The 12,877-nt window shown below is 62.6% G+C and overlaps 1 protein-coding gene across 3 annotated transcripts; it reads left to right on the forward strand.

Annotated features, from left to right (window-relative positions):
- Positions 1-322: 322 nt before the first annotated feature.
- On the forward strand, positions 323-12,385 carry PGF (placental growth factor). Of its 3 annotated transcripts, XM_056133531.1 has the most exons (7): positions 323-722; positions 1,932-1,974; positions 5,795-5,991; positions 6,998-7,074; positions 9,173-9,202; positions 9,306-9,368; positions 12,110-12,385. In XM_056133531.1, the coding sequence occupies exons 1-7, from the start codon at positions 582-584 to the stop codon at positions 12,135-12,137; spliced, it is 579 nt and encodes a 192-aa protein (XP_055989506.1). In that variant the 5' UTR covers positions 323-581; the 3' UTR covers positions 12,138-12,385. The 3 variants fall into 3 exon arrangements, with proteins under 3 accessions (XP_055989506.1, XP_055989508.1, XP_055989507.1); XM_056133533.1 differs by lacking the exon at positions 9,306-9,368; XM_056133532.1 differs by lacking the exon at positions 9,173-9,202.
- The last annotated feature ends 492 nt before the right edge of the window (positions 12,386-12,877 follow it).

Here is a 12,877-nt window from a genome sequence, read left to right on the forward strand (position 1 = left end):
TCAAGGCCGGAGAACGGGCTGGTCTCCTAGGACAGGGGTCGGGCCTCGCAGATTCTGCGTCCTATTCCTGTTCCCCGGCCGGGACGCGCTGCGCCTGGACCCCCCCCCCCACTCCCGAGGGTGGGGGGTGGCCCGGGCGCGAGGAGCGCTGGTGGGCGTGCCTGGGTGCGCCCGAGGGTCTGCGCGGGGTGCGCCCCTGCCCGGCCCGGGCAGCGCGCGGGCCGCCGCTGCCTCCTGGAGCCGCGCCAAGCGGTGGGCGGGTCCGGACGGGAGCCCCGCCCTCCCGGCCCTTGAAATTCTGTCTCGATCCAGCCGCTTCAGTTCCAGCAGAGAGCTATTGTCGGAGGAGAGGGAACTGCATCTTCTCTGATCAGCCACGAGAGGACCCGGGGTCGCACTGGGGGCCTGACCAAGCCTGCGCCAGCAGCCGCCTGCCGCGCTCCGTGCCGTCCGCCCGCCGCAGCCTTACCTGCGGGCGCCTCCCTCTCCCCGCGGCTTCCCAGGGATGCGCCAGCCCCCCGAGGGGTGCCCGGGACAGCAGTGAGCCGCGCCTCCGTGCCCCATCCCGCTCCGCTTCTCCGATGCCAGGGGCTCCCCCAGGAGGACGAGCATGGTGGTTGCCCCTTGGAGCCCCCTGGTTTGCGACGTCTAAGAAGATGCTTGCCATGAGGTTCTTCACTTGCCTTCTGCAGCTTCTGGCTGGGCTGGTGCTGCCCCAACAGGTAAGAGCCCCCCACCCCCCCAACCCATCCCAAGCCCCCCTCCCAGTCCACACCCTGGCTCCCCTGATTTTGCCGCCGCCAGACCTCCTCGCAGCGGGGCTCCCGAAGCCAGACTTCTGAGGATGTCTGCACGCTTTCCCGAGGGCCAGGCTGGACGGGTCCTCTGGGAGGGGACAGATCTCAGACCGGCTGCCCCAGACTCCAGCTCGGGGTCTGTGTGGGTGGGGGCAGGGAGGCCACAGGGAAAGGAGGGAGGTTTCCTGTCTGGCCCCTGGAGCCCTGGTGGCTTTGCTGAAAGCATCCCTCCACTAATCCCAGGCTGGTCCCTGGCCTTGTGGACAGTCAGCGCTGGGGGGTGGGGGGGTCTCGTGACCAGGCAGACACCCACCAGGACCTCTGATCTAGCCCGGTGGACAGGAGGCAGGTTGGAGGGCCACTGTTGGGGCGGCTGCTCCCTGCCCCCGGCGGGACTCCTGGGCCCGCTGTGGGGGGCAGGACCACCAGGTCCTGCTGAGCCGTCTTTTCCCGGTGGGCAGCTGCGGCGCCTTAGCGCGGGGCCTGGGGAAGTGATCACAGCCCTTTTCCCAGGAGCTGGGTGAGTCTGGCCCAGAGCCAACACGGGCAGTGAAACCCTGACAAAGCCAATGAGCGCCCTTTTCCCCACGCTGTCCCGGTGCCCCTGAAGCCCTCCGTCCCAGTCCCAGAGGGGCTGAAGAAACCCACCCTCCGCCCCGGCTGCCACGGGGCTGGCCAGAGGTGTAACTTTACCCCGCAGCACCGGCTCATGGCGCCACGGGCGCCAGCCCCTCCACTCCCACCAGCTGATGGGCTCACCCGGGCTTTGGCACCCGGCCAAGGCAGGCTGCTGCGCCGAGCTCAGCAGGCTGGCCCGGGGGCTGCAGAGAAGGGGGACCCGGCAGGAGAGCAGGATCTCTGCAACACCGTGGAGGCAAGGGGTTTCCGAAACCTCTAGCCTCCCTCTCCCATAAAGAAGACAGGGAGGCCAGGGAGAGGGGCGGCACCCCTGAAACGCACCCAGCGAGTGCTTCATTGCACCTGGAAAGGGGCGCCCCCCCCCCCCAGTGCAGGCAGAGGGAGTGTATCTCAGCGGGAAGCACCTCGGCGGGACTGTGTGTATCGGGTGCCAACACGCTGGGCCCCAGAGTGGGCCGCAGGTGGTCCCCTCATCTCGGCCCCTTCTGTCCACAGGTGTGGACCTTGTCTGCTGGGAATAGCTCGTCCGAGGTGGAAGGTAAGCTAGCTGGGCCGGGGCTGTGTGCGTCCACTCAGCCCTCTCCTGCCTCCCACCCCTGCGGCAGACCGGGAGGGTGGGCGTGAAGGGTGGGTAGAACTGTTGAGAAGTCAGGCTCCCGTCGGCAGAGCCAGAAAGGTGCCGGCAGCGTGGCGTGGCGGGACCTCGAGAGGTGTGTCCCTGTGAGGGTGTCGCCCAGCATACCCTGAGCGGAGGTGGGGCCCGGCACAGCAGGGCTTTTGCCATTGGCTGAGGTTCCTTTCCTAGCATGAGGTCAGGGGCCAGATGTGATCTGGGCCGGGGGTGGGGGGTGGGGGGGCTGGGTGGACAGTGAGTGCCAGGGACCAGGCCAGGGGTCTGGGAGCTGGCTGTCGTGGGCAGGCAGTCAAAGAAGCGGAGGGAGGGCCGAGGGGACCTTCCAACGGCCCAGCCCTGGCGGAGCCGCGGGGATCTGACCAGGCCTTCCATTGATTACAAACAGACCCACCATGAGTCGCGCCCTCCCAGCCCCACGGCTGGCTCCCCACCCGCCCCTGCGCGCGGGGGGAATCTTCAAAGGGTGAGACTTTTGCCACAGAGACATGCGTGCCGAGGGCAGGAGGCTCGTGCCAGGTCCCTCGCCCCTCCCTGCACGCCGCCCCTAAGACGTGCCGGCAGGCCACACAGCACCGCTGACGCTTCCACGGCCGTGGGAGAGGGCGTGTGGGGACCTGCGTGCGCACGCGCGGGGCAGCCTCGCGGGCCGGGAACACCCTGCAGCTGCCGCCGGCCGCCCACCAGCTGGCCGGCCTGGTAGCCAGCCTCTCCTGGGCCTCGGTGCTCCCTGTGGCAGCGTCCCAGGCCCCGGGGCACTGGAGGAAGGATGGGGGATGGGAGGTGGGGGCGGGACCGATGCTTTTTAGCGCCCTTCACACACACCAGTTCCCAAAGAAGGCTGAGCCTCGGTTTTCTCATCTGTGAAATAGGACCGAATGGTATTTGAGGATGTTTTCTGAGAGGGTGGCGTTTCTCTGCGGGGACCGGGCTGAGTCTGCAGAGACGGGAGCTGAAGGGGGCCGGGAAGGGGGCCTTGGAAAGCAGCAGCTCAGCTCAGCTCCAGCCCCCCCAAGGTCGCAGGAGTCTGTACGGGAAGCACGTTTACACCCAGCACCCGGCGGAGTTCAGTGGTCAAAGCCGCTGCACAGCGGCGCCGGCTCGCTCCAGCCTCGGCGGCTGGTCCTGGACAGACTGTCAGGCACTTACTGGAACTCAACCCTCAGCCCAGGCCAGGCTGCGGTTTAGGAAGGCAGAGAGACACAGCCCCCTGGAGACACTGAGGAACCCGAGGCTCCTCGGAGAGGCCCTTGGGGGTCCCGGGAGCCGCGGAACCTGGGGAGAGGGGAGCCGGGGCTGCCTGGCACTCGCGGCCAGGGCTCGGGGCCGGCTGAGCAGGCCCGGGCAAGGGTGTCCCGCGCTAGCTGCGGGCTGGCTGAGTGCCCTCCCGGGGACTGCGCACAGGACACCTGCCGGGCTCGGGCGGGTGGCCAGCGGCTCTGCCCAACTCCGCGCGCCCTCCCCGGCGGCAGCTTCCCCTCCGGATTAAACATTTCCCTTCTCGGCCCTGCCTCGCCGTCCTGGGTGGCTAGTTAGCAGCTGGCGGCCGCCGGGAAGCCCGGGCAAGAGCCGAGAGCCCCTCGTGGCCCTCGCCGACCGCCCAGCGCTGGCCTGGCGCCTGACGCCCCCCGCCCCCACCCCGTCTCCTCCCCGCCGCGCCGCTGCCTGGGAGCAGGTCCGCGGCCAGAGGAAGTGCAGTGTGGAGCGGCTGAGCGAGCGGGGCTCTTCCTGCGGGCCAGGCCCACATCTGGGAGTGGTCACGGCCGACCTCCCTCCGCCCCCTCTCCCAGCCCCCTTTGTTTCTCCCGCACACCCAGGCGGGGCCCGCGGCGAGGTCGCTCTCCTCCAGCCCTCGGTGCCTCTTTCCCGCGGCCAGGTAGAGCGTGGGGCGCGCGCGCCTCCTCCGGGCCGGCTCCCGGCCTGCTCCCGTGGCCGGAGGGAAGACAGCGACCGGCTCCAGCGCCAGGTCCTGCCTGCACAGTGCGGCCGGGACGGGCCACGGAGCCCCTTCTGCCGCCGAGGTTCAGCTGCGCCGGCCCACGGGGGTCGCCCCTGGCCCCTACACCCCCACCCCCAGGGGTCTAGGAGAGGCCTCGCCCCCCTCACTTGCGGGCTGCCGGCTGCTTCTCCTGTGGGCTTTCTGCTTGTCCAGCGCCCAGCTCAGAGTTTGGGGCGCTCAGAAGGATGTAGGGGGACAGGAGCTTGTGGACCTAGGGAGGTGCCTTCTCCCACCACCGTCGCTGCGAAGGCGGCTTAGGGGTCCCTAGGGCCAGCGGGTTCCCTGCCCGATGTGGGTGCAGGGGCCTAGAGAGGTCGGATGGGGTGGGGGGGGCCAGCAGCCGGCCACCGGCCCTCTCTGAGTGCACAGGCGCTCTCGGGGTGTTTTCCATCAGCTCCCGCCCGGGCTGAAGTTTATTTTTCCTCTGCGATTACCGAGAGACTCGCCCTCGCAGGCTCTCTGGAAACGGACTTTGTCCCCCTTCTGCCTTCTCAGAAGGTCCCCAGAAGGAAGTGGGGGGCTGTGGGGAGAGGGTGGCTCCCAGCTGACCCGGCCTGCCCCCACACCCCGACCCAATCCTTCCCCAGCAGTGGAGGGTGATGGTCAGATGGAGGGCAGGGTGACCCAGGCCAGGACTGGTGCTCTGCCCACGGCCTCAAGGCTGGGCCAGGTTGCAGGCACAGAAGCCCAGCCTGGAGGTCGGAGCCGAGCCGGGAGAGGCCTTAGCAACCATCGATTCCAGCTGCCTTCTTTGTCCCCGGCCAGGAAACTGATACGCCCAGAAAGGTTAAGTGACCTCCCCAAGGCCACACAGCCAGCGCCAGTCAGCAGTGGAAACCAGGTTTCCTGTCTTGGGCTCCTCACTTTCTGTGGGCCTCTGCTAGGGGGGCCGGGCCCCCCAGATCCCTTTCCTGGTCACCAGGATGTTGGGGCGTCCAGAAAATCCTCCCGAACTCCCTCCAATCAATCAGTAATCACTTAGCCTTTGTTTACCCAGGCTTAGGGCCTGTGCTCTGGAGACTCTGAGGGCTATAAAGGAGATAAGAACCAAGGGGACAGATAAGCCAGGCCCCCAGGGGCCAGGTTAGGGGGGATGTCTGGTCCCCCTATGGGAGCCTGCAGAGCGAGGAGGGAGGAGGGCGGTGGACCTCCCTCGAGAAGTGGGTGGGCAGCTTCACTGGGTCTGAAAGAAGGAAAGGGGCTGTGACCAGCCTGGAGCACTGCAGTCAGGAGCCCAAGGCTGGGTGCTGCGGGCTCAGCTCAGGGCCAGGCTGGAAGGGAGAGTGTATGTGTGTGTGTGTGGGGGGGGGGACATAGTGCTGGCCTCCATGCGGGCAGGAAATTGGGGCTAAGGGGAAGGCGAACCCTCCCTGCGCCACAGCGAGCCATTCTTGCAGAGCTGATTGTTTCCCCAGCACTGAGGAAACGCCAGGTCAGGCGTGGGCAGCTGCCAGCGCCCTCTCCTTAAAGCTCCCGGGGCACAGAGGCACACGGAGGTGCCCAGGCTGCCAGCAGGACAATGAGAAAGTTCTCCCAGCCTCCGGGAGGGGGTCCCATCAGGAGGTGGAAGCTGAGGCTGAGGGCTTCTTGGAGGAGGCTCTGAGAGCTTCCTGCAGGAGGTGGTGTGGGCCGAGCCCGGAAGGCCCAGTGGTGCCCAGGAGAGTTGGGTTCCTGAGCTCCGAGGAGCAGGGCCCGCCTGGCCTGACCCTCTGTCTGGACTCCCTGCAGTGGTGCCCTTCCAAGAAGTGTGGAGCCGCAGCTACTGCCAGGCCCTGGAGAAGCTGGTGGACGTGACGTCGGAGTTCCCCAGCGAGGTGGAGTACATCTTCAGCCCGTCCTGTGTGCCCCTGCTGCGCTGCTCCGGCTGCTGCGGGGACGAGGGCCTGAGCTGCGTGCCCGTGACCAAGAGCAACGTCACCATGCAGGTAGGCGCCCCACAGGCAGCCGCCCCCACCCAGGAACCCAAGTTCCAGCTCCCTGGGGCTGCATTGGCCCCTGAGCACCAGGGGTGGGTAGGCCTGGAGGCTCCCGCGCCCACTGGCCCTATCCCACTGCAGTGGGCCAAGCATTGAGCCTTCTGGCCCAGCTGACAGACTGTCACTGAGGTGCCCCTCCCTAAGCTTCCTGAGGCTGTGACACTCCCCATAAAAAAAAAGAAATCTGCTCAGAAGTTGCTGTCCAGATTGGAAGGAGTCAGTGCTGAGTCTGTGAGCTTCAAACACACATACACACACACACACACACACACACACACGCACCTTCCATGCATGAACCCCCCGTGTTCATGAACCCACACCCACACACACGGCATGCATGCACACACACACATCCCATGCATACACATACACACCCTGTGTAGCACACACCCCTCATGTGCAGGCAAGCACACACCATGCGCACACAAACATTCCATGCACACGCACACACCCACCCACGCATGCGCACACACACCATGCACACTCCCTTATGCTGTACACGTACACACTTTGTGTAGCACACTCCCCATGTGCAGGCACACACACACCATGTGCACACACACACCCTATGTGCACATACCCCATGCACACACACACACACACACACACACACACACCATGCGTGCGCACACACACACACACATACACACATTGTGGTCTCAGTGTTCACAGAGTGCTTGCAGTAACACTGGCACCATCCGGAGCATGGTGCAGTCACTCCACCCCAGTTCCCGCACCCAGATCACCAGCTCATGATCCCGAGCCGAGCTGTCCGGACACTGCAGGCCGAGAGCAGCCAAGATGGGAACCCGGGTCCTTGAGCCCCTCAGCTCCACGTACAGTGGGTGCCCGGAGCAGAGAGACCAGAATCCATCCCCCTGGAGCTGGGGCAAGAACCAGGAGAAGGTTCCAGAACTATCCTGACCAAGCCCGGCGGCTGTCTTTATCTCCTCAGCTCCTGAGGTTCCGGCCCGGGGAGCAGCCGTCGTACGTGGAGCTGACCTTCTGCCAGCATGCCAGCTGCGAGTGCAGGTAGGGCCTGGGGGATGGGGCTGTGTGCCTTTAGTAGCCTTGGCCTTTGGCTGCCCATCCTTGCTGCAGGCCATACCGCCTTCCTGGCTGAGGGACAGCAGGAAGCGGCTGTCTTTGCTGGCGGCTTTGGACTGGGGTGCTGCTCCCAGCTGCTCAAGCTGCCAAGAAGCCCCCAAAGAAGCCTCTGGGAAAGCCTCCCTGATTTGCAGGGGCTGGGGTGGGGGAAGGGGGAGGGGGCGTGGGACTGTCCAGAGATTGGCAGCAGTGGCCATGGCAATGCTAGCCTGGTCTCTGCCCGAGGCCAGCTGTGTCCAGGGTAGGGGCCGCTGAGCTGAGAGGCACAGAGGACTAAGGGCTGGAGGGAAGGGACCAGAGTGAGGTCCTGGGGTTTCTCTGACATCACTTCCTGCCCTGCAGAGCCTCTGCCTAGCACTGGGCTGGCTGCAGCACCCAGGGCACTCTGACATTAGGCCTGGCATAGCATGCCAGCACTGCCAGCTAAGCTCTGGGAGGAGGGGAACAGGCAGAGATGCCTCTGGGGTGCCTGGGCCACGGTTGGGGGAGGCCCCAGACTGGGGTCAGAGTTGGGGGCAGCCTTTCATCACGGGCCCCCAATGTGCTCACCCAAAGTGAGCCTGATGAATATGTTTTCTCATTTCTTCGATGTGTTTTCTCACTTCCTCCCTGCTTCTTTCCCTTCCACTGTTGTTACTGTGACTGGGGTCCCGGGGTCCCACATACTGGGTTCTAGTGCTCACCAGGAGTCTCACACTCGAGACTGTGGTGGCGGGGCTGCCCGGCTGAACACGTGGGGCAGTGCCATGGGTCGAATGTCCGGCCTTGCCATGGAGCCTCGTCCCAGACCCTCTGCAGACACCAGGCTCCGGCTGTCTGCCAGGCACTGTCCAAATGCTGACAAGACAGCGGTGAGCCTGACTCAGAGCCCGCGCACAGCAGTACCCCAGCCAGAGGAGGAAACTGAGGCTCGGCTGTGGCGTGACCGGCCCCCTCAGGGGTGGGAGGTGGGCACCAGCCTGCCTCATTCCTCACCACTTTTCAGTTTCGCCCCTCCTGGCCATGACCCTTCCTCTCCATCCAGAGCTGAGTCCTGCTGTGCTGTGGCTCCCAACCCTTCTGACCCTCCTGTATCCCTCTCAGGGGCTCTGCTTTCCCCCGCAGGGCTGAGGCATGGAAGAATAGCTCACAGGGGCTGGAGAGGGAGTGCAGCAGGAAGGACTCTTGCCTTGCGTGGAGCCAACCTGGTTCAGTCCCCGGCAGCCTGTATGGTTCCCCAAGCACTGCCAGGCGTGAACCCTGAGCACCGCCAGGTGTGGCCCAAAACCAAAAAAAAATATATCCCAAGAGTAGTTTATTCATTATCCACCCTCCCGCCCCGCCCCCCCAAGCACCGGCCCAGACAGGGACCTTCACAGCCTTTGCCCTCACGGTCCCTCTGCTGGGGCTGGCAGACAGAGACCGAGACTCAGAAAGCATCTCTGTTTTGCACACGATGTTGGAGCCTGACAGGCAGTCCCAGGAGGACGGCCAGCCTCCGGAAGCCAAGGGTTGCCACACCGATCCTGGACCAACTGAGGCTCACACTTTACTTCCTGCTTCTGGGACAGCTGCCACAGCCCTGCAGGCAGCACCAGACAACCTGGTGACGCAGGGCATGGCTCTGCAGCGTCACATAGGCCCCACAGGCAGATCCAGATGGCAGGACCCCTCCTCCAGGTCCTGGCCTGGCCCCTCGCTCCCATCCGCCTGAAAATGTCCCAAGTGCCTCCGAGGCAAAAGGGAAGCAGAGCAAAGGCAGCAGAGACACTAGCCCTACCCTGGATGCCAAAAGGCAGAGGCGTGCAGAGAGGGCTCCGAAGAGAGCTTCTGTACCTTTCTTAGAGGGTCCCCAGAGCCTGGGGGGGACACCCAACTCCCGAAGCCTGGGGCCATGCCTCCCTCACTAGCTCCATGCTACCCCCTAGTGGCCCTGGCGTCAACTGCAGGAAGAGCAGCTGGCACTGGCCGGGAGCTGCACCCCCACCCCACCGCCCCCCATCGGGCTGCCCTGATTCTCCCTTGCCCCTCTCTGTCTCTCCAGGCCTCTGGTGGAGAAGAAGAAGCCAGAAAGGTAAGTGAGCCGGCTGGGACTGCAGGCTCTTCTTGGGCCTGCCAGGCCCCGTCCTCGCATGGGGCCCCTACCACTCGGCCCTGACGCTTTTGGCTTATTGCAGGAGGAGACCCAAGGTCAGGGGGAAGAGGAAGAGAGAGAAGCAGAAACCCACAGACTGCCACCAGTGAGTGCATGGAGTGTGGGGGCCCAGGGTGGCAAGGAGGCTGGGCCAGCAGGGGCCAGTGGCCGGGGGAGGGAATAGCAAGGCCAGGGCCAACTCGGGGTGCAGGATAGGGTACTGCCACCCTTAGACATTCCAGGGTTCAGGTAGCGTGAGGGGACCTTAGTTCTTGTCCTGGCTGTGACCTGAGTCGATAGGGCACACCTCCCAGCCCCCCATGCTAGAGTGTAGAGGAGGGCCATGCGCCTGACCCTGAGAACCACCAGTGTGGCCTGAAAAAAAAAAAAGAAAAAGTGGTGAACTAGTTCATTTCAGGCCTTTTTTTATTGGGGGAGGGGGGCACACTCAGCAGTGCTCAGGGTTATGACCAGCCCCAGGTGCTCAAGAACCATTCCCAGAGGGTCCGATGCTGGGGATTGAACCTTGGCTTCCTGCTTGCAAAGCCTGTGCTCAGCCTCTGTTTATAAATATCAATATTGTTACATAAAGCTACATGGCTCATCCATATAGTGTAGCATCTACAGTATCTATAGTATTTACAGTATCTTTCTAGTATACTGAAAAACTTTACCAGGAAGCCTTACATTATCCTAGAGAATAAACTCATTCTCAGCAACTGTTTTTTTTTTTTTTCCTTTTTGCTTCACACCTGGCAATGATGCACAGGGGTAACTCCTGGCTCTGCACTCAGGAATTACTCCCGGCGGTGCTCATGGGACCATATGGGATGCTGGCAATAGAACCTGGGCCAGCCGCGTGCAAGGCAAACACCCAACCTGCTGTGTATCTCTCCAGCCCCTCATCAACTTCTTAAAATATGATCAACATAACTATGGGCTGACATGATCACATGCTGGCATCAGAGGATTGTCCTTTCATAGACACGTTAGATCTTTAGTGACAATAGATACAGTAGATATACAACAGATAAAACAGGAGCTCTTCCTGCTTCCAACTTGCATCTCCATTTCACTTCCCTCAGGAAATTTCAGCCTGAATCATTACACACACACACACACACACACACACACACACAGAGTAAGAATGTTTAGGTATCAAATATCTTTTAATACTTGTCACTTGCCATTCATCTACCCCCAACAGTGGTGTCTCCGTTTGAAATATGCCAAATTTCCTGTAAGATAAAACTCTGAATTCCATTTTCTGCTGGGGTGAATGATCATAATAACTTCTAGCAGTGCCACCTGACCAGCATCACAGAGACACCCTGTTATCAAGATGGAGCAGAAATGTACGGTCACGCTTGCCAGAGCACATTAGCTCTACAGGCTTTTCAGTCACCGAATCCAGCACCCACCGCTTGCCTCCTGTCGCACGGAGGCAGGAGACAACATGCATTCCAGGCCTTTGTTTTTGTTTTTGTTTGGGGACCACGCCCAGCAGTGCTCGGGACCTACTCCTTACTCTGTGCTCAGGGCACCATATGTGGTCCCGGCGCCCGAGCTGGGCTGATTGCATGCAAGGCAAGCACCTTAACCTCTGTACTGTCGCCTCAGTCCCTGCTTGTCATTTTTTTCCCCTACTGGAAGGCTGAAAAAAACCATGTTCCCATCATGGGATTAAGTGTCCCCTAATCCCATAGCATGACCATGGGGTTTCCTGGGAACAGCGGGCCAGTAACAGTTACCTCTGCTGGATTACTCACTAATGTTGCCACTGAGCACTTCTGTTTTGTTGACACAAAGCTGAGCACTGCCAAGTCATGTGCCGCATCTTTTTTCTCACCTCCCAGTGCCAGTAGCTCCCCAGTTCTTTGGTTCCATGCCCCTCCCCCAATACCGTATTTACTTGGAGACGAAGCCCTGAAGCCCTGGAGATTGGCGATGGGTCGGATCTTCCTTGCTAACGATCTGAGAAAGGAACTGTGTGGAACTTAGGGGAAGCTGACTTTACAAAATTTTCGGAGAGCATACATATGGGGGCTGAAGACAGGCTCCTTTAAGGCCACCAGTACTCGCTGACTGGGGTACGAGGACAGCAGGTAGGGCGCTTGCCTTGATCCTCGGTATCCCATCTGGTCCTTGAGACTGCCAGGAGTCATCCCCAAGTGCAGAGGTCCTGAGCACTGACCATTGTGGGCCCCTCCCCCCCAAGCCATCAGTACTCCCATCCACCTCACCATCCTGTAGACTCATGTGTTCTGTGCCCCGCTGGAAAACTGCTATTTTCCAGAGTACCCAGAGCTGTCATTGCATTGGAGCCAGCCTTGGTTCAAAGCCCGCCCTGGGGGCCGCAGAGATGCTTTGCATGTGAGGACACCGGGTACAATCCCCAGCACTGCATGGTCCCCAGGTGGTCCCTGAGCACTGCAGCAAAGCTTCCTTCTACCATCCCCCCCCCCCCAAGAAAAATTGAAAAGACAAAGCTAGGTGTGTCCCTAGCTAGCTGCATGGCCCGGAGCAAGTTTCTGAACCCCTGTGAGCTGCCACCGCTGTAGTTTTTAAGAACACAAGGAGGTTAAGTGCAGGGCCTTCCTCAGGGATACTGTTGCCAGGTGCCAGGAGTGAGCCTCGAGCAGGGCCGGGCCCCTGGGGGTGCTCGGTGGAGGGGCCGGAGGGGCGCACATGTCTTCTCACTGCCTTGCTGCAAAGAGGTCGGGAGGGAGGGCTGCCGTCTCCCCCCCACCCAAGTTTTCCTTTTCGGGTTTGCCCCCCTCCTGCCGGAGGGACCCGGCCCCCCCCACCATGTACTGACCACCCTCCTCCCCTCTCTTTGATCTTCAGGTGTAGCTACACAGTTCCTGGGAGGTAACCAGGCCCTGGAGGAGACCCCGCCCCGGCTCGAGTATTTATTACCGTCACACTCAGTTACCTCCCTGCCGCCACCTGTCTCTATTTATTAGCCAATCGTATCCCTGCTGACTGACTCCTCCTCCCGGGAGGCCAGGGAGGGCCAGGACCCTCAGGAATCCAGTGCCTTACACACAACGAGAGAGAAGAAGGCGAAGGCGGCCGCCGACATGCGCGCCCTGCGGCTTGGCAAGAAGCCGGACATGTGGCGGGTTGAGGGGCAAACCAGACCCCCACCCCCTTGTTGGGGGTCTCTGGGGAACTGGAGGCCAGGAGAGGGGGACCCTTCCTCCGCCTGCCTGCTTTGGTGGGGGGACAGGGGCATCCCGGGCTCTGTCGACACAGGCAGCCCTGGTTGTGCTCCTGGCCGAGGGGATGGATGGAGGAGGCAGCGGCGGCATCTACTCCTTTGGCCCTGCTGCAGAGAAGGGCAGACAGGCGCCCATTCGGCCACCACCCGCTCCTGGCAGCAGCGCCGCGCCCTGGACAGCGGAATGTTCAGCTCCGAGGAACTGTGGTTACCCAGGGCCTGCTGCCGGTCCTGCCTCATCCCCCCCACCCCCGGCACCCCTCACCGCTTGCCGCGGTTCTCTGCGGCCGAAGTGTCCCCGCCTGCCCTCTCAGGGACGCGGACGAAGAGGGGGCCCTTGTGGGCCAGGAGAGAGCCCCCACGGGGCGGGGACGGCCGAGCCAGATTCTCTT

Source organism: Sorex fumeus, unplaced genomic scaffold (genome assembly GCF_029834395.1).
Source record: "Sorex fumeus unplaced genomic scaffold, SorFum_2.1 ptg000098l, whole genome shotgun sequence".
Classification (NCBI taxonomy): domain Eukaryota; kingdom Metazoa; phylum Chordata; class Mammalia; order Eulipotyphla; family Soricidae; genus Sorex; species Sorex fumeus.